The 20,739-nt window shown below is 42.4% G+C and overlaps 1 protein-coding gene and 2 long non-coding RNA genes across 4 annotated transcripts in view; 1 reads left to right on the top strand and 2 right to left on the bottom strand.

The window, feature by feature from the left end:
- Positions 1-3,341: 3,341 nt before the first annotated feature.
- LOC117235187 lies at positions 3,342-8,243 on the bottom strand. The gene is made up of 5 exons (XR_004493636.1): positions 8,141-8,243; positions 7,829-7,975; positions 7,521-7,737; positions 6,795-6,925; positions 3,342-3,949 (listed from the first exon to the last, which is right to left on the bottom strand). It is a non-coding gene; the product is annotated as an uncharacterized LOC117235187 (long non-coding RNA).
- Positions 8,244-8,854: 611 nt separating this feature from the next.
- On the bottom strand, positions 8,855-10,984 carry LOC117235185. The gene is made up of 2 exons (XR_004493635.1): positions 10,850-10,984; positions 8,855-9,889 (listed from the first exon to the last, which is right to left on the bottom strand). It is a non-coding gene; the product is annotated as an uncharacterized LOC117235185 (long non-coding RNA).
- A 790-nt stretch (positions 10,985-11,774) lies between these two features.
- LOC117235250 overlaps positions 11,775-20,739 on the top strand; it is a 305,200-nt gene continuing 296,235 nt past the window's right edge. For both annotated transcript variants that reach the window (XM_033497118.1, XM_033497116.1), the window contains exon 1: positions 11,775-12,889. In XM_033497118.1, the coding sequence (XP_033353009.1) occupies positions 12,818-12,889 (72 nt within the window). In that variant the 5' untranslated portion in view covers positions 11,775-12,817. The remainder of the gene's footprint in view (positions 12,890-20,739) is intronic.

Here is a 20,739-nt window from a genome sequence, read left to right as displayed (position 1 = left end):
TTTTAAACCACAGGGTGTGTCGGTAACGAGGTAACCCTCGCAAACGGGGTAATTCTTGGTATGAAAGTTGGTCGAAAGTCTAGAGTCACTTTCTTTTACAGAGGAAAACTTTTGTTCATGGGAAAATTGAATTTCTTTGCACAGGTACAATGAATATTAATCGATAGGTGTTTAGATTTAAAATAAAGAGCAATACGCTTTCTATTTTAACTCCTTGTACATTAACGATTGTTATCGTGTTGTAGCGAAGCTTTTCCTATTTTGCCATTCGAGCTCGTTAAGTATGTCTTACGTACAGAGCGCATAACGTTGATTTATGAATTTGCGGGGAAAGGCAATCAGTTATAGGCGACTGAGAATGATTTCACCGAAATTCGTTGGCCGTCGTCTTTCGATCTCTGCTCCACATGTCGTGGAACTATATCAGAACAAGTACTTTAATTGCAGGATGTTGTTAGTCCATTGCGACGATTGGCCGCGTGAATGACTGCATCCACGAAGCGTGACCATGGACAGACACAGTTCCCTATAATGCGTACGCGATTAAGTACAAGATAGGCTATTGCAAAAATTTATGACGATAATTACCTTACTCTATTTCCCGGCGTTCGTTCAGTTGCAAAATACACGCCCATTCACGATCACGTATATTGCACGTACACGTATGCAAGGACATATAAAGAAATTGGTGAAACACTCTGTCCTCTCACTGTCGTATTTTTTTCAATTATAATCGTTTCGCTTTCCACCTTTTCCCGTCCCTTTTACTGTACATACATACAAAATATGATCCTCGCGTGTCTTCCAAGAATTGATTTTCATGCTGCTTGCAACGTAAATTCATTAATGAAAGTGGTTTTATTTGAACCTCAACTTTGAAGGATAAAGTTAAGAAAACTTATATCGTTTCTTGTAGTATAATTGTACGATCGATATTGTTCGTCTATAGAATATCGTGCACCCTGAAAGTTCTACCTCAATAAATTACCTCCTTGATGATCATCTATGTTCGTTCTTATACAATCCAAACAACGCCGTTAACAATTGCCAAGAACGCGATAAAAGTAGACAGTTAAATAAAATAGAAGCTAAAGTAACTTTTAACATTCGCGTTCGTTATTATTAGACTGCAAATGTTTAATGCAAATAGATAAATTACATTCGTTTCATTCGGCAAATATTACAACAACTGCTTTGGATATTTTACATATTTATTGCACGCTCGAAGCATTCTGTGCATTTTTGCATCTTGAAATTTCCATAAACGCGCGAACGTCTGCACTCTAATTATTACAGAAAAGTTCAATGTATTATTTGAAGTTATAGCTCAATCGATTATGAAATTAATCGAATAATTATGAATCTTAATCCCTTTCTGTATCGGTCGGAAGGTTGATCCGCGCGAACGAACGTAAAGACGTGGATGGACGGAGGAGTGTTGCGAATGCTCAAGTTTTATTGCACAATGAACGGCGACAGTTTACGATCTTCCGTAACGATCGTTGACTCCGCGGCAGGATATCTTTTCTCCAGGGCGGAAAGTCGGAGCGGAGCCAAGAGTCGGCTGGAAATCGCGTAACGAGAGACACGCGCGATAATAACCGCACATACGCGGGACAGTGATCGATATTTAGCTCAGGACAAAGCCGATGACGGCGAACCATGGCTCCGTCATCGGCGCGGTTGTCATTACGTAATTCGAATTACGCAAGGCTGCCACGCAGGATCGCGTCAGCTGTTGGAAGCACGCGTTTCCTTCGGGCTATTATATTCTGACAAACAATGCTCTTTCATTACACAGCGTGGAATTCATTCAGCTACCGCAGAAGCATCGGACGAAGGTATCAAGTACGCGAAACACTCGATATTTTGGGAGTGACGTGTAAGCTTCGTTCAAATTGGTAACTTTGACTTTATCCTCGTACAAGTTACATCGATCGTTTCAATTTAAATAACCCGACTTCAAGTAAATATCTAGAGTCTCGTTTGGATTAGTTAAGTTACTTGAATTGAAGCTACTACTCGAGTTCGAGGAATTTGAAATCACTTTACCAACATGGAATTGTCATTTAATTAACTTGGAACGTTCTTTCAAGTTTCTTGCTTCGTATCTTGCAATAAGACAATTTTTTCGCGATTAGTTCGCACCTTTCTATCGTACATTGATCATTAAGGATCATTAAATTGGATTTAGTTTCTTCCGTGAGGCGTAGCAGCATCTTTTCGAACCAGGCTCCGTGCTATTCGGAGAAATATCCGCGTATTTCACTATGCTCCCTGTGCCAAAGAGCGTGGTAGTCATACCTATTGTCTAAGTTCGATTATGGTGAGGCTCACATCCGTTCTGAGTTAATTTACTCTTTGTGTTCCTTGCCTTCGATATGCTGTAAACCCATAATTAGACTCGGAGAAAACCGGTTATCGCTTAATTTCGTCGTCAATATGCATCGATATCCGCGAACCTGCGAACGTATAATCGAGAGCATCTGGTACTTTTAGTTAGAACCTGAATTATCCGCCAATCACATTTGTTGAGTAATATACCGTATGTGTTAATAGATAATTGCGACCGTCTGCCATCTGTCGATGACTTCCTCTTTCCTTTTATCTTCTCTGCTATTTTTACTTAACATTTTATCCTTGATACTCTACTTCAAACTTTCTGCATTCGATGGGAGATGGTTTCGATCATAAAATTCTATTTTTCTATCGTTGGAAAATTTTTTGAGTTTGAAGGAAATGTGAATAATTACTCGAGTCACAACTTCATTTTCTACCACGGATGTCTTTAGGGCTGCAATAATGTATAATGAATTTGTTATAATGGTAAACGCAGAGCGCTATTTCTTAAAAGATGCCAAACCATCACTATGATTCTGAGCTAACCAATTACAAAAGGAAAATAAAGATTAAAAGTTAAATAAAAAGATAACAAAGAAAATTTACCTTAATCTTATCGTATACCATTCTTCACCGCTGACGCGACGTCCCACACCCTGCAAGCGAACCAAGATCCGGCCAAGGAATGCTCTGAATTATTAATGCGAGATTCGGGATAGGTTGTGGACCCATATCAGTTGTTTGCCTTTCGACAGGTCGATCCATATAAGAAGCGACGCTGGTGAACCGCCGCGTCGCGCCGTGCAAAATTAAATGGATTCGTGGCCGACGTGCGTGAAACATAATCGCACCCACGAGCATCGCCATAATCGGTTGTTATACAATGATTTACGAAAATATTTGAACATTTACCGTAGAGAACACTTATGCATATATCGTATATGTTAGGTAAAACGTTCTGAAATTTCATTAATATATACATGTACAATAGATAGCTCGCTACAGCGCTAATAGCATTTCGAAACGATTCGTACGATACACATAATATAATATATTCATAAAAGGTGTCTGCAAGTGTTGGAATACTTTCATGAGCCTGTGTATACGTTACATCTTTATTAAGGCGACGAACATCTTGCGTGTATGCTGTGAAAGAAGCGGACGACGGCGATGAGGGTGTGGCGTCGTTCTTCGAAGTTCCGCAAGGACAGAGACATTAAGCTTTTATTCGATTGCGCCACCATTCGCGGATTTTCTTGCGTGTTACCCACGCGGCGAGCGGGTTTTTCGAGCGGACGCCTCCGTCCTCGATATTCCGGAGGTGCGAATCAGGGAAAAAGTCTAGGATGACTTCTTTCAAGGTGAACCTCGTGGTGCAATGTTCTCCGTTCGTTCGCCGTGGTATATCGAACGTTTCGCACGCGTTTGCATCGATCGTTCGAAGCTGCAACGAATCCACGTTCTCTTTTACGACGTGGCTTGTGCGAAGAGCTTGCAACGCGGTAAAAATTCTCCATGAAAATTCTGTTTCGTTGCATACAGGCCGCTTCATCTTTGACGGGATTTGATACGTTTGGCCGTTGTCTGTTGTTAGTTAATTTTTCGCAATCTGGAAATTGAAGGGTCTGCATTAATAAAATAAGCTCAGGTAGATCTGTTGAAAATTGATGAATGCTTTACTGTTCTTTTTAATTGGAACAGCTTATTTTTTATTTTATATTTCGAATTTGAATCTTTCGTTTACGCTTCGAATATAATACTTTCTATTTCCAAATAGATCCATTTGGACCTCGTTAAGTCGTAGACGTCTAGATTAAATTCCCCGCAATTCCGATACAAGGCCGATCGTATGATCATATACTATATTCATGGGAGAAGTCTCGGTTATAATGAAACTCCTTTACAAATACTTTTCGCAAATGGCCAATGTGTTAACGTCAAAGGATTTTTCTTTACGAGACTATGCGATCCTTACACAAGAGTACGTATTGTAAATGCTATTTGAAGCGATCAAAACGTTGACGAGATTCATGTCAGACGCGTTCAAGAGCGCCTCAGAGGAGATCCATCAAGAGCAGGCATCTGAAACGGGTTAGTCCGTGTCCTTGGATCGCCGCGATGCTTCGCTTGCGTAACGAGACAAATATTCGTCTTTGCGACGGAAAGTACTAACGTCAATGATCCTCTTTTAACGAGGGATCGCGTATCCTTATAAATACTACGATCGAATCGTTATTTACAGTAAAAAAAATGTTTAATGTTAATTGGTGGAAAAGACTGACCTCTGGCGGAATATCCGATGTTGCGAGGATCTCGATATAACGTAACAGTTTTATATTTAATAAAAACCCGTTTTTATCGTGGATGAGACGTCTGGCACGACATAAAATTATTTGCAGTCAAATGTTTTCCTGGAATTTTTCAATATACATTCTAAAGGAGCTTTCGCGTTCTTGTTAAGACCTCGTTATTATAAATCATTATAAAGAACCGAATCTGCATGATACGGCAAAGAATGCCACTTAACACGATGGGACGTGACATACACGAGATAATCGCTAACTGATCCCATTCATGACGATAATGACCAGCATCCTTGTGGATACGTCTTTAACGGTAGCCGAAGAATCGTCAGATGCGTGTCTTCGCACGTAAAGAATTCCGTAGCTTACATTCCGCGAGAAAGAGTCGTCATGCGGGATAATCCATCTGGTAATCTCGATAATCCCGTAAAGATGAGACATGTGTATAAAAATCGATGACTGTGTAGACCGCTTCTAATACGAGGCAACAGTTATTGGCTGTGGAGATCAAAGTAGCAATCGATTGTCAATCAGAGAACTCGATCGTACTTGTCATTCGACTACAGCCATCGGCTTTTTAGCCTTTCGTTTTCCGCGTTATCAGCCCGTCGACAGTTCCGTTGGTTGTTGGTATTGCGTGTATTAAAATGACGATAGAGACGGTATTATGCGTCCAAGGCAAAAAATAGCAGAAAATCTCGAGACACGATCGTTCGAATCAGAGTAGTCGACCACCAGCTTTCCTCTTTTTACGATGACTCATCGCTCGTGTGTCTTTTCTGCTCGTTTCACTTTAGCTTCTTTCTCGCGTTCTTCTTCCTCCTCCGCTTCGTTCTTTCCTTTACCTCCCGCGCCACCCCTTGTGCCTATCGTTCCTTCCTTCCCGCCTTTCTTCCTCCACCCTGTAGGTATCATCCGTTCCTTTTTCTTCGTCGTCTTCGTGTATCGTTCTCCACTTCGTACACCGAACGCGCGTCTACTTGAACGCTGGATAGGTATTCACTGAAAAGAATGCGAAGAGAAAGAAAATGGCCGCACGAGCAGGACAAAGGCTCTCGAGGAGGCGCTTTGAACGCACGAGTCGAAAGGGTATAGCGGTGCCTCTTCGTCGCGTCGAGCTGTATCGTCGCCGAGAACAAAAAGAACGCGTCGTAAATGTTGCTTCGACGTAGAGAGCCGGATGGTTGTAAAGAAAAAAAGGACGTGGCTGGTCGCGGTTTAGTGCGGCGAAATATCGACGATTCCCTGTCGAAAAAGGAACGTCGCCGCCTCCCTTTCGAACCAACGACTCTAACTATACGTGCACTTCGTACAGGCAAAAAGTGATTTGTTGAAGAAGAGAAGAAGCCTCGAAAGTTCTGCGTAATCGACGATGCTTGTGCGTTACTTGTTTCCTTCAGCTTCACCGACATATTTGTCCGTTAAAGCGTGCGATTTACTGGCGTCAGTGTGTTCTCCAGTCTTGAGAAGAGACTCGAGGTCGGTTGAAATTAAAATTCATTAGGAGTTCCATTATTTTGACTACAAGTAACGTTTCTCCGGTTTCTCCAGACTTAACATCAGATTACTGATATTTAGTGTTAATAAAGCGAAAAGGACAGCGCTTGGATATACACATTCTTGTTCTTTTTTCAGTTTAAACAGATGAACGTGAATCCCGAATCAGGTTCACAACGAATTCCGAAACGACGTTCGTCTCATTACCGGGAACGTTTTCACGGATATTTATGGGAGACCGTGTTCCGCGATCAACGGTACGTGCTAATTGTTAAGAGGGCCGTAACCTCGTTGTATGTTCTTTCGTTATTTTCGCGGTAACCTTACGCTGACAGTGTAAGTACCTGTCGTGGCATGCACTCAGGATATAAAGTGTAACGTGCAAAACCTGCCGGTCGTACGACGTGCGGTACGACGGGTTTGCAAATGCGGTGCGGGATCCGAGGCGCCATAATTTAGTCCTCGGGGCGGCAATCGTAAATCCGCGGAATGTCAAATTTTTACACCACGGTAAACCGTTAAGTAGCATCATTCTTATTATCGTTACGTACTTTCTTTTCTTATAACTCAGCGGCTGTGCAACTAAATGAAACTAGATGATGGAACACTATGTGACTAAATTAAAATTCATTGGACGAAAACAGTTTGACTGACCAGATTTGGAAGCGAGGATTCTTATGAGTCAGCTTTACTTCGAGGCAAGGAGCCTTAGGATGCTTAATCCTTTTTAGATCCATTCTTTGATCTTGAAAGCGTTCGCCGGATCTGTCGGCTCAACTTTTAAACTACAAAGAAACGAAACTTGGAGTTAGGCAGATGAATCAAGATAAAACGTGGGATGGCAAGTTTTTTAGAAGGTACGATTCCCGGTGTTAAAGTAACAAATTAAAAATTTCGCAATCCACGCTGAAACATGCAACCGATCTAAAATGCCCTAATGATCGTGTTGGCCAGCTTGAGAAACGCTCTCAATCGGCGGCCGGAATCGGTCTGGATAATAAGTGGCTTCTAAAAGGGCTACGGTGCGCGGCGCGGCGCCGTGTTCGCGAAAGTGGCTCGAATAAGATCGATACGTAGGCGAATTTCGCCAGATCGAATAATAATCGTCGTCGTTACACTGGCTGGTTCTTCGATTAACCCGGATAACCTCGCTGGGTCCCCAAAGGATCGTGATAATACGATCTCCCGCGCATTTATCTATCGTCAATTCGTGGTGCGGCGTTCGTGGCGAGCACTCCCTCTTGCTCAACGAGCGAACCAGTGATTCACGATTCGTGTTGCACGTTACGATTTCAGACTGATACACATGCAACCGATACACATGCAGAACGCTGTTTTTACAGGTACGTCTTACGACACGTTAATCCGCTCTCTAATTACCTACGCTTCCTTCCACATGTTCAGGATGCTTGCCCTTACAGTTTCGTCCGATGACATAAAAATTCTAATCATCATCGATCTGGATGTTATCGACAAAAGAAGACGTTACGGAGCTGTCAATTTTCTCCACGACGAAGGAATCCCTTTTTTCTGTGCGTAGATGATAATGCCCGGGGCAACACTATTGATGAGTGATATTATACGAATGCCTCGTTTCCTGCAGTTAGAAACGGTGGTTTACGTTTACAGTTGTGTAACAGTAGGTTTATGGTAGCTAGAATACTGGGTCGTTGCCAGTAACTTCTTACCGACAAATATTTGCGTGGTCCACCTGTTGAATTTCAGTTTTAAATCTAGCTGCGAGCTGAAAGTTTCGCTGTCCGTTTGTTCGTATGGCGTGTCTGCCTCTTGCACGCGATGAAAATTTTGCTCACTTGGGAAAAGCCAATTCTGTTCTATGTTAATGTAAATTAGATTGCAACGACTTGAATGTGCAAAAAATTGCAGCAATCCAACCAGTAGATGGTTCCTTGTTCCTTCTACTCATCAGAACTTTTTTCCGCAGATTACCATCTACGTAGTGGTTCGCGTAACTTTCTCGAAGAAAAGTGACTACTTACCTAAGAAAGTGTGGAAAATTTATCGAGGTAGATTCGTCTGATTTTTGCAACAGAAGAGATTGGCAAAAGAATAATCTCTATCTGTCGCTAATGATCGAGGTGTCGATGCACATCAATGAAAACGTGAAACATGAAAAAGAAATCTTTATAAAAACGTATAAATTGAAACAAGAATTTGCATTATCAAACACTGGCGTTTCGCTTTCCAAAGCAACTATTCAGCCTGATTTTCCGCGTATACATTGGAACACGCATGAAACAGTTGCCAGCCCGAAGCGGTCGATTCATGAACGAAGCCAAGAGTCGTTACAATTATTGCGCAGTGTAACGTGTCGGTCCGACGTGCAGAAAGCGTTCAAAGTTTAAACGCACCGCGGGGGAGTGACTCAGAGGCAAGCTATCTCATAGAGCAGCTAGACATGCCTGTTCGTTGCCCGGCAATTACGATTTGTGAGGGTCGAGCGCGTTCACACGGGAGGGGTTGCTTGCGAAATAATAAACGTTAGTTCCTTTATCGATTCCGAGCACGATAGCGCTATTGGAAGAGATCCAAGAATAGTCGTGAAACCATTGACATTGCCGTTCACTTGCTCGCTTTTATTACGCCGCATTTCGTAGATCGAAGAATCCTGTAGTCGATCGTCTTCTCATTTATAATATTTGCGTACATACATTGTATAATATAAAGAGCTTAAATGGTTGAATAAATACGAATTCAGAAGTACGAAAGGTCATTGTACTCGGTGCACAAGACGCGTTTATTTACCTTTATCCAAACACACTCCATCTTTCACGGCTTATTTAAGTAACAAGTTCACTGCATTCGTTCCACGGATTATTCTCCTGTCCCGGCAGGGTACTTCTGTCGGGCAGCGGTTGAAGCTGTCGAGCAAAGGACATTGTTACGGTGACGCATAGTTTGCACGGTGTAATCGTCCGCGCACCTGCAAGACTCACGAAAACCGTCTCTGAATGGTACACGGTTAAACAGCGGTTTTCTGCTCTTTCTGTCGTTCGATTCTTCTTGACTTTCCGACGCGCGGTGTAGGGTCATCAGTGTCGACCACGAAACAGGCAGACCAGTATGAATGAACGTCAGGAACCGAGGGCCCTTTTTAAGGGTGCTCACGTGCCAGTCACGTGAGGTGGGCACGCCCATTGTCTCGCAGAGAATGCACGCTTGTATGCATATGCTGCGAACAGGCGCATAGTGACACGCACAGAGGATAACACGTTGCACACATGCGCGCTATATTTGTGAGGTACGCGTATTTACGTGTGTCTGGCGGCGTGGCGGCACGACGTAGGTTACGAGGACGGTGGCTGAATATTAAAGAAGGGAAGAAGTAAAAGGCGATAGGATGTGGCGCGAGGTACAGACACAGCGGAAGTGCCGTGACACCGGCGCTAATCGCGAAAGAGAACCATTTTGCTGGGGTGTGTTTCTTCGTCGTAAACGGTTCCCTTTTCAGTCGACGATCGAACAAACGCGTGGCTCGACGTTCGATGTTCGATGTTTCAAGCATGTCGCCGTGTTTCAAGGCAGAATTCATGATACGCAAGGGCTGCACGTTCACGTATTAAAAATTCAAGAGTTAATGGCGTCGACGAGGTTCGCGTTGCCTCCTACATCCCGAAACATTTGGCATTTTTTATGCGCCGTCTACCAGCTCTCCGAGCAGTTCTCCATATTTCTTTTCGCCCTTCGCCGTTATATACGTTCTTCTGCCGTTTCGTTCTCGCGCGTATCTGGAATTTAAAGAGGGAATTATTGGAGGCATTCGAAGAATTATCGCGGTTTGTAGCGTTTCGTGTCACGTTTCGCGATATTCCTTTAATTTTTCCACGCCCGATCGAGCACAGAATCGTTCAACGACTCTGAAAATTTATCGCCAATCTCTCTGCCTCTTCTTTTTTTCCTTTACGTTCGTCTCGCGAAACATATCATTAGCAGTCGGAAATGTTCGCATTTTAACGTCACTTACGCTGCGGGATACACGCGGTATTAACGTCAGACGTAAGGAAACAGGGAAAAAACATCGATGCTGTAACGAGAATCGAGATAGCTATTGCGAAAGTCAATAACGGGTGCATTTTTATCTGTCCTAATTGTATCGGCGATTAGGTCTCGTTAACAAGAGTGCCTTGAAAACGTTTTATCGGCTGATAAATCAAACGGCACGGATGTGTAATGTATAGGGATGGTAATACAGTCGCGTAATGTGCAGCAGCGAATGGGAAGTCGAGTTGGCCAGCATTGAAGTGAAAACAAACGAATGTAAACAGGAGAGGGCACGTGTGGAGCGGGGGCATCGAGCCTTCCGCTTGTTTAGCTCTGTTTGTTTTGGCTGCGCCGTGAGACACGCTGATTCGTTTTAACTCTTTCCTCCATTACGACCGGCTCGCGTTATATTGCTTTTTAAACGCCCGTTTTTTTCCATTTCTCCTTCGACTCCCTCCAAACCATTCGCGTCACCGGTTTACGATGTCACGGCGGGGAACAAAGATCGTTTCTTAAGAAATTAACCTTTCTGTTAAGCGTAGCATACGATTTATAAAAACGACGTTCGTCCTGAAAACGTTATTCGCGGAATAACGTAAAGAAATAGAGGAAAAAGTTAATTTAAAATCGCTGTGTTTCTTGATTAATAACTAATAGTAGAATTATACGGTATAGTAATTAAATGGTAAAGAGTCTGAGTTGTTTACCGCCTATATGCCTCGGCAGATGTCAGTATTACCATGAATGATTTCTTTTTTGTTTCTTCTTTTTTGCGTGACAAACAGCTGTTAGTGGTGTCTTTATGGCGTGTTACCAACCATGGTGCCTGGCATCTTCTTCGAAATGGAAATATTCCTTAAACATGAATTTATAAATCAATACAGATATTAAGGCAAATTACATTAAGTTATAGTATCGATTTATTGATTAAATCGTGGCACTCGTCCTTATAATACTGCCAAACTACGATATTTCAAATACTTAATACATTTTAAATTGAAGTGTTTAGGGATTAAGATGGATTAATATTAAACAACATAAAATAAAAGTATAAATAAAGGCACCATGATACCAGAGTTCAGCGAACTCGAGATTTCAGGGACATAGACCTCAGGAGCACACCCTCTATTTCCATTAAACGTGGTGTCGGGTGGTTAAAGACACGCCTAAAGTTGCGCTGAAACGCGATTCAGGTATATATCGTTCCGTAGTTCCGGCGTTCCGAACGTTCCGTTTCATCGTTCCACGGTTCGAGCGCGAGAGTAGGTAGTTGCGTGTGTCGTGTCAGTTATATCTCGGCAGCGAGAGCCGTCAGGCATACGGGTGTTTTGACGCGCGTCGTTCGTTCAAAATCCTCGTGCATCCTGCTGTATCAATACCAACAAAAACTTTCGACGGAATCTCAGTGATTGCAAGCGTCCTAATTGTCGAACGTTGCCATCGTAGTCTTGTGTGATTTTCCTTTGGAGTTACCTCTCGTACAGAGCGTAGTTTCGAGAGTGTTTATATCCTTCGAGGACGACAGAAAGTCTCATTGGTTCGTCGATTAAATCATGACAGTCGCTTCCTTGTATTCTGGTCTGACGACATTTCTCGTGACACTGCGTGCAACTGATTCATTTTCGCCTGTGTACAGGCGTGCATCTTTCCTGCAAAAACGAAGGATTTCAAGGTTAAGTTTATCCCCCGACACGTGATTATATATATGTGTTGAATCGGATGCCGTACCGTGGTTTCGTATAAATCAACGAATACGCGCAGCGGCGATTTCGATCGACCGAGTGAACACTGGCTTTGATGTTTATCGATCATACCGTGCGTGTCGATAGTATTGGTGGCGTGCATGGCCGGACGCAATTACAATCGGGACATTATAATGAATTATGCAAGAGATCGAATTGCGCCGATTCGAAGATTATCAGCTTTCGCTGTTCTGCATTTTTCTGTTAATGCATGGATCGCGTTCATTTATTTTTCGTGACGGCTAGAGAAAACGCGAATTCTTTGTATACGGAAAATTATCGTAAAATGAATGTAATATCAGATACGGGAATAGAGAGGTGTTTTATAAAAACGTGTTACGAGGTCAAATCATGGTTATGTTTTTCTCTATCAGAAAATAGTGAAATCTTGGGAACGTTTGAGTAGAAAAATACATACTGTTCCTTTAGAAGTGAATGGTGCTTTATCCAGTCGCTCATTATCGGAACGGCATGAAGATTGTCGCATCAATTTGTACGCGAGATGTGTTGCTTCCTCTTGTAACGTACGCGAGACACGTTTCGTTATTTTTCTGCTCGACGATTCTCTCCTCCCTTTTCTTCGCCGTGCTAATACGAGAACCTTGTACAAAGTGAGTATCATTGGTTAAGGTTAAACGGTCGCGGGGTTGTTTCACGTGGGAAAAGTGGCGCCATAGACGAACCACTTTCGAATTCGATATCGACTTTTTACCGCGCAATCGTGTTCCCGCCATTATCCCACGACCGATTCGAGATCGAGATGCGGAGTAATTTCGATAATCGAACGATCGTATCATGGACGGACGTTTGCGAATCCGGACGCTGATGGTGTTAATCTTTGAAATTTTTACGTGAAACGGTGACAAAGTGTGAAAGGTGACGGAATAATCTCGAAGATAACCTTACGAGTGAATCGGAAGTTGGATAATCGTCATGGCTTACGTGCTCTGGCGGGTCTTTATGAAGAAGTACTCGAAGGTGCGGCTGGGGCTCAGGAATCTGCCTGTAAGTGTTGCACGCTTTGTACTTCGTAATTTGGCGCCGTACGCGCGTAGTTTAGTTTACGCGCGGGCGTGTGGTTGTTCACGATGCAAATGATTTGTCCGAACGAAGCAAAACCGCCGTTTGGGATGGGTTTCCATCGACAGCACCGGCGAGAAGTAAACGTACGAACGTTGCATCGTAATTCTCAAGGTCAGGATTTTATGACCGAACTTAGCCGCGCTTCGCGTCAAACGGCCGCTGTAATTGCGGTAGCCATTGAATACGTTATGCAACGAGCCGACCGGAAACCGTACTTGGTATGAAAATTACCACCTACCGGCAGTATCGATCTTTTTTTTCTCCTCGTAACTCTTTCGACCGAAAGCACAGAATACTTCCAACAAAGTTATACATATAAGGGTTTACGTTCGGAACCATTAATAAGACGTAAATTCGTTGCATGGTTGTTGAAGCTTAATAAAAGGAAAGGAACTCAATATAGAATGTTTCAGTTTCATGGCCGCTAGATATTTCTATCGAAATACTGTCCAAAATAATTCGATTTTCCCTCGATTTTCGATTAGCTGAATCGTTGGTTGCGCGCGCATTGTATCGCGACTTACCGGTGAGGTCGTTCCACGTTCGAACGTTTTACCAGAACGAAGGTGCAATTATTAGACGTTACAACTGTAGCTAATGCGAACACGGTAATTGGATAATTGCCGTAGGAGCCGGCGTAGCAGTTCTAATTTCTTTCTGTACCGTTTCGTGCCGGCCGCGTTGTCGATTTCTATCGATATATCATTATTGTTATTATTTATTTATGGCCTGTAAGTCCTATAATATACATCGTATATTACAAGATGAATATCGTTATCTCGATCATCATCATGATCGATCGGTTGCGTGCACAATTCATTGGTTCATTGATTTTTCATCGAAGTAGGATTCGTTCGCCGTTCGCAGCGTAACGAGGACTGGATCTCCCATTTCTACGCTTTTTTCCTTCGTGTCTGCTCAATTATCGATACTTGTTGTTGTTAGGGAAGTGATACATTTACACTGTACATGAGAGTGTGTGTGTAAGGGTCAGAGGGCGTCAAGGTCTTAGTGGAGACAAAAGACTGTTGCCAGATGTTAGAAGAATCTAGGATAGTCGGTTGGCGACAAGCGCGCGTGCAAGACGTTCTTCAGAGTGTTAATATAGATGTACAACTGTAGTATGTGAAATATAGTCAATAATTTGTATTCCCAAATCCTCGAATTTCCTTAACAGTTGTTTAATTGATAAACAATACGACCGCGTCTAATTTGTCGACAGATCTTTTTATTAAATTTTATCGCTAAACACGGGTTAGCAATGAACACGGCAGATCCAGCAAGATGTGTTAATCAATCAGGAAAAAGATGGCTGGTCTGTGTACCGTACCTATAGACACGCCCTGTTAATAAATTTCGTACAGCGGAAGGGAAACACGTTTGGGTTGGGGGTGCGCGCAATTTACGACTTGTCGGATTGGATTACTTTGATGCGTAAGCACGGAGATCCACCGCACGGTTATGCAAACGATTGTTATACCCTGATGTAACGGGGGTTCGCATTGAGCATTAAGTCTCGGTGGAATAAGTATGTAGATATTCCGATTATACAGTCAGTCGTATATTTCGATTCCCGTCGTTGTAATGGATTTTGACCAACTTCTTAAACATTAAAATTGAACTGCGTTTAGGTGAACGAGTAGGTACTAGAGTGAAATGGGAGTACTTTAATTCTTCGATAGTTCTGAGACACTACGGTCAAAAGTTTAAATCTCTGAAATTATGTTATAATTGTGGATCTAATTGAAAATCGTTGAGATGCTTCAAGTGAAATAATGCTAATATCTATCGCTAGAATTGGATTAATATCATTAGCAAAGTTTTGCACAATAGTACATACTAAGTTTAAATGAGGATCAAATTATAACTCAGGCTCACCACCAGGGAGACGCATCGTCACTTTTGTACGCGCTGGGGACATCAATGGCGTGAATGGATAGTTCAACGTGTATCTATTATTAGATTCACACGGCACTGAATGTGTCAAGGGTTAAAATTAGAAACCCGATAATATCGTTTCTAATGTTAACAGCTCTCCAATTCATCCGATTTATGTCTACGTCAATCTTCACCCCCTGCTCCACACGAAGAATCCAGCGAATTCAAATCCGACTCTTCGAATCGTTGCAAGAACTCATCGCGTCTCGAGAGCAGCGTCGACTCGCAGTCAGTCTGTTTCCTAGAACTCGGCTCTCGTATTGTAATTATCGAGAGGGAGAGAGAAAAAAAGGGACGGCGCTTTTGCAAAGTCCCGGGTCGGTGGCTCGAGGGAAGGGGGGCGGAGGGGGAGTCAGCATCTTAATAAATTAAACGAATCGGTCCGCTGGAGGAGGTGGGAGGTTCGCGAGTACAGCTAGGGTAGACGAATGGAAGAGTAGCAACGTGTAGAGACGAAGATCGGTTCGAGAGGAAAGAAAGGAGCGGTAGGCGGTCGGAAACCGGGGGGTTAGGGTGGACTAGGGGATGTCGAGGGGCGGACGGGGTGCAATTCAGTTTGCGGTCGCCGAGTCAGGTTACGTTAGGTTAGTCCAGCGGTTGGTCCCCGTGACCGTGAACCGCGGCTGACCTGCGACACAAACACACAGAGTCTCTCTTTCTCTCTTCCCTCCCACCTTCCATAAATCTACCTGCACTACATCGCGTCTCGTTCCACAGCCTGGCGAACCGCTCCGTTCACCTCTCTTTTCTTCTCTCTCGCCTTGCATTGTGCGCTCTTCGGGATCTCAGAGTGATAAATACGGCCGACCACCCTTCTCCCATCCCTATATCTCGTTATCTGTCCTCGTCTGGCCCTCGAACAACTCGCGAAACCGGCGTGAACCGTTTCCCCGTTTTATCGTGCTTACCAGCAACTCCGGAGCGGGACATCGTCGCGTGGGTGTGTTGATCTATTTCGATTTTCGCCGCCGTACGTTTTAAGCTTTTTCTCGAAGACGATCGCCCTCTATTGTCATTATCGTTCTTGACAATTGCGTGGAATATCGAGGATGTAAGAAAGAGAGAGAGAGAGAGCAGTGTGGCCCTTCATGTATTGAACTTGTCGGGGGAGAAACAATTTATGCGACTGAAGTTCGTATGATGGAAGTTGGCCAATTTTCTCCATTACCTATCATCCTTCGTTCGCATAATAGGAATTCGCGATCAGATAATCGAGCATTAACTAAAATTTCGTACCAATAGATATAGCTTTACAATAGATAGCTTGTATGCGTATACGTGGATTTGAATTGCGCGTTTGAAGCGCTTTGCAGGTACGCGTTCGAGAATTACTTGAATTACACATATTTCCATATGTGTATAAAATAGAAACTCTTTCTCTCGGAGCGAGGAAGAGTATCAAAGAAAGTTAATAAATTCTTAAAGACTTTTACTCGCGTTGATCGGCCTCGGAGGCTGATGGAAACGACGTTGAAAATCGTTGCGATTCAAAGGCAGTTTTATCTGAAACTCGTTAACGCAGCATTTTCTCCCGTTACTCGCGCTATCGCAATGTTTTGCACATCTCGTATCGTGGTTCGCAGTCACGACCGCGGATCGGAACAAGAAACAAGAAGAAAAGGAGGAGACTTCGGTGGCGTCGGTAATCAAATCGTTGTTTTCTTTCCTAGCAGTGTTAATTTAATTTGCTTCGTTCGTATCGGCTCTTGCCCACGCTCTTCAACTTCTTCGTTTTATCGGAAATAATTTGTTCCATTATCGAACGGCGTACTTGAATCGAAAGTGGAAACACCGAGAAGAATGTTTGCTTTGAACGAATGTAGGCGGACAGATTGATCGATGACTCTTTAATCGCTATTGTTAACGTTCATGGCCGTTGCAAATCGGATCAGCCATGTGAGATACGATGTTGCAGTTGAACGAACGAGCTTCTCTCCGTTCTCTTCCTAATATTATACTTGTTTTCAGTTATATAAGGTGTTATAAAAATAGGCTGAAAGACTTTGTGTGGAGATTTATAGTACGTTCCGAGAAAAATATTTGCTTGATTTTAGGATCTCCGTTTAACGAACATATTTTACTCCTCTTGGCGATAGCTATAGGCTTACGAAGATCTAGATCATTTTTTTTCTATAACATCCTGTACGTTCTCTTAATTCGGTTAAAACGCTATCACGTACATCCTCTTCCGCGTGGATCTTATTATGTTACGTTCGAGGCGCTCATTCATCGTCCCTGAAATTAAATAGAAACGAAACGAGCTACGTTCCATCGTACGATACTGTTTTCTTCTCGAAAGACTCTCATACTATATGAAGCAAGATCGATGATATCATTGTTCGTTCTTGGCGTATATGCTTAGGTTACACGGTCGCTGCTCGCGGATCGTCAGAAAAACGTTTGTCCCCGGTATAATCGCACGAACCCCTTGTTTAATATGTATTAACGTACATATTTCTTACGAAATCTCTTTGCCACGACTGAAGAAGCTAATTTTCACTCGACAGCGATTCCTGTCGGAACTATGACGCCGTGATTTCGAAGCCACGTTGGCAAGCCTACGTTTATGTACATTGACACGGATTTATTACTCGGCACATATTTAACGTTGTTCTAACGCGACGCCCTAAAACTTCGTGTGTCTACAAATTTTCTGAAAACATACACATGTATCTTAACTTTACGACCGAACGCTTCGCTTCGGTCAACATTACCACTTTACTTAGTTACTTACGTTCATCGTCTTGCAAACGGCAGAAAATTTTCATAGACTCTCGCCACGTTATCTTAGGCTAGTTATTGGTTCGAATCGTGACACCTTCGAAACTGACGATTTCGTGTAAAATATGAGTAATATACAGGTTTCGCCAGAGCCTTTTTTTTACGAAACGATGTTAGCATTTTCTATGAATAGAAGTAAGGTTACTATGATCGAAAGATAGAAATAATATAAAATAAATAATATAATAAATTGGCTTATGGCAGTAAGTCATTTCTTTCTCGGGAACTGAATATTAATCGCATATTTATGTAACAAAATTAAGGAATCAATAAAACGTGAAGTTGATCGGCGAGGCTTCTGAGAGGTTCGAATATCGCTCTCGTCAAACAGTCTCGAGTCGAAGAGTTTGATCTGGGAACGAAGTGATTATATAGAGCGAGGAACGTTATTCGTATTTTCACGTGACCTACATAAGTGATTATGATTAACCGAGAAAAATAGCGGGTCGACATTCCGCCTTGGCTGGAGAGTGCGGCACCTGGACGCGGTTAGCGTCGTGCAGGGATGCGCCTGCCACAATGCACCGTGTGCAATTTCACTTACTTTCGCCGCTAATTAATCGAGCGCACTTCTAGACGGCCGACTTGCCCCGTTCGTGAGGACCAGAGAAAGGTACTATGCAAATTCCATCGAAAAAACGAAACACGTGCCCTTCCCCCACCCCTTCCGCCGTTCTTTTATCGCGAGCCGCTTCGTTGCTTCACGCTTCGTTGCTTCTATTAAATATCGTCATTGTGCCGCTAGACGACGTTTCGTTCCTCTGACGCGACATTCAGGTGAGCTCGTAAAGCCAGAAAAAGTCAAGTACCACGAATTTTGATGAATCGTTGAATTTTTGTTTCAACCAGGTTATTATTTCGCGAATAGGAAGTATGATGTTTATCGTGTCGGAAGAACAATTTTGAAGTTTGGGGAGACTTGAGAAAAGAAATAAAACTTCAGATAGGAGCTATCTACCAGATTTCGGATCGTTTTTTGTATCCTTAACTGGTATGGTTTAATAGAAATATATTGACTTGCCGCAGTTATATATAGGGTGGTTGGTAACTGGTGGTACAAGCGGAAAAGGGGTGAATCTACGCGAAAAAAGAAGTCGAAAATATAGAATACAAATTTTTCGTTTGAGGCTTTGTTTTCTAGAAAATCGACTTTGAATTTTCGCTCGGTACGCGTGCGGTACGTTATAACGGATCTCACTTTAGATCGTTGTCTCGATGGGAAAATTAAAAAAAAAAAATTAAAAAAAAATTTTTATTCTATATTTTCGACATCTTTTTTCGCATAGAATCATCCCCTTTCCGCTTGTACCACCAGTTACCAACCACCCTGTATAATTGAAAATGTTGAAGTGGGTCTGACTTCTAGGAAAACTACATCTTCTCTAGTGTTTAGTTTTTGGCACAACGATTCTCTTTACAGCGGTTTCTTTGGTCTCTATTATAGTACCGCGAAAAAATCGCCAACGTACAGACAATGTCGACGATAAAGCGCAAATGTCGACAAGCCGAAATGGTTGGAAAACTTCGATAAGCCTAACGGCCATTAATATATTTCGGCACCGCAGCCGTTGATGTTCAGTTAGCCACCGGAGGGTGAAGAATCGTTAATCGAAAGTTCAAGTTAAATAGTCATCTTTTTCTGTTTAATCCACTGTAATATATCCATCTATCAATAAATTATCATATAGGATAGAAACCACCGGAAATCTTAATTTCTAACATTTTTGATAAAGAAATCCTATAATACATTCATCCACGTGTTTGTTCTCTCTATTTCGAGATACATAAAACCTCAACAGAAAATTATCGAGACATTTGGCATCGTGTGTTATTTGAGTTAAGGGTTAACTATAGTGGTATAGCGATGTATAATATGTATAGTTTGTATTATACGATATAGTTGAGTTAACGGTTACATTTTCAGTTAGATTCAAGGATGTCGCGATAAAAAGCACATAATTAGTATTATATATATATAGTATTCGCGGTTAAGTTTATAAAAGACATCTGAAAGGTAATCTAGTCTCTTCAATGAGCTCTATTAAAATGTAAGGACACGGTTACCCTATATATCTCGCTATTACAATGTCTTTAGTCGTCCGACAAAGTTGGCTATAGCGCTTGCGAAATACCGGAAACATTTTCCTTAACGAGCATCGACTGCAACAGCTCTCGGCTATCAAGATCCAGAAAACCTCGTACGTTGACGTATCGCGGAAAGAATTCGTACTTTTTCTTACAATCTCTCCACACCATCAATGTGTCTAACCGCGCTCTCAAATCGAATCAAATTATTCAACACGAAGGACGCGACAAATGATCTATGGAGCAACGTCATCAACCTGATTATACTTGGCAAATGTAATAATGTAATGGGGACGTGCGTAAGGCGAATATTGTTGAGTTTCAACGACTTAATTTAGTAAGACAGACGAAATGGAATGAACAGTTTTGGGACGCTTAGAAATCACGTTGACCAACTCCACAAATTAAATCGCATAGACGAATGACAATTACAAACATTGTTTCTAAAAATTTATCTTAGAATTTACGGTTATTTACGCTTTCTCTATTTCTGGTAAATAATTTTATGAAAATAAAATTTTTTTTGAGCTATTGAATACTATTGTAAAATTGCTAATTTGAATAAAAAGCGGAGTTGATTAATTTGCCTTTTCGACGATTCAATTGTCACGCTTCGTATAAAATATGTGTCCTAATACTTACGAAGTATACGTAGGAAATCCAGTATTCGATAAGAATCTAGAGTGTCGCGGGCTTTGTTCGTGTCTCGGGAGAAACCTAGTTCTTTCTCTATCCTCGTGCATACACAGGAACATCCGGCGTCGACTGACAAAAACTTTAATCACAATTAAGACAATTTCACGGCAGGAATGGGCATTGTGTCGAGAGAATCTGTACCGTCGCGAGCCGGCCCACTCCGGTTCTCTCGTGTCGGCGTGAGGTGAACGCTCGTGAGTCTCGAAGGATAGAAAGAGCGTCGTCTCTCCCAGCTCTTCGAGGCTCTATCGAGAACAGCTCGAGATGTGCCA

This window comes from Bombus vosnesenskii, unplaced genomic scaffold (assembly GCF_011952255.1).
Source record: "Bombus vosnesenskii isolate JDL3184/JDL3185 unplaced genomic scaffold, Bvos_JDL3184-5_v1.1 scf7180000013314, whole genome shotgun sequence".
In the NCBI taxonomy this organism is placed as follows: domain Eukaryota; kingdom Metazoa; phylum Arthropoda; class Insecta; order Hymenoptera; family Apidae; genus Bombus; species Bombus vosnesenskii.
Note: the sequence above shows the minus strand (reverse complement) of the source record. Positions and strands in the feature narration are given on the sequence as shown.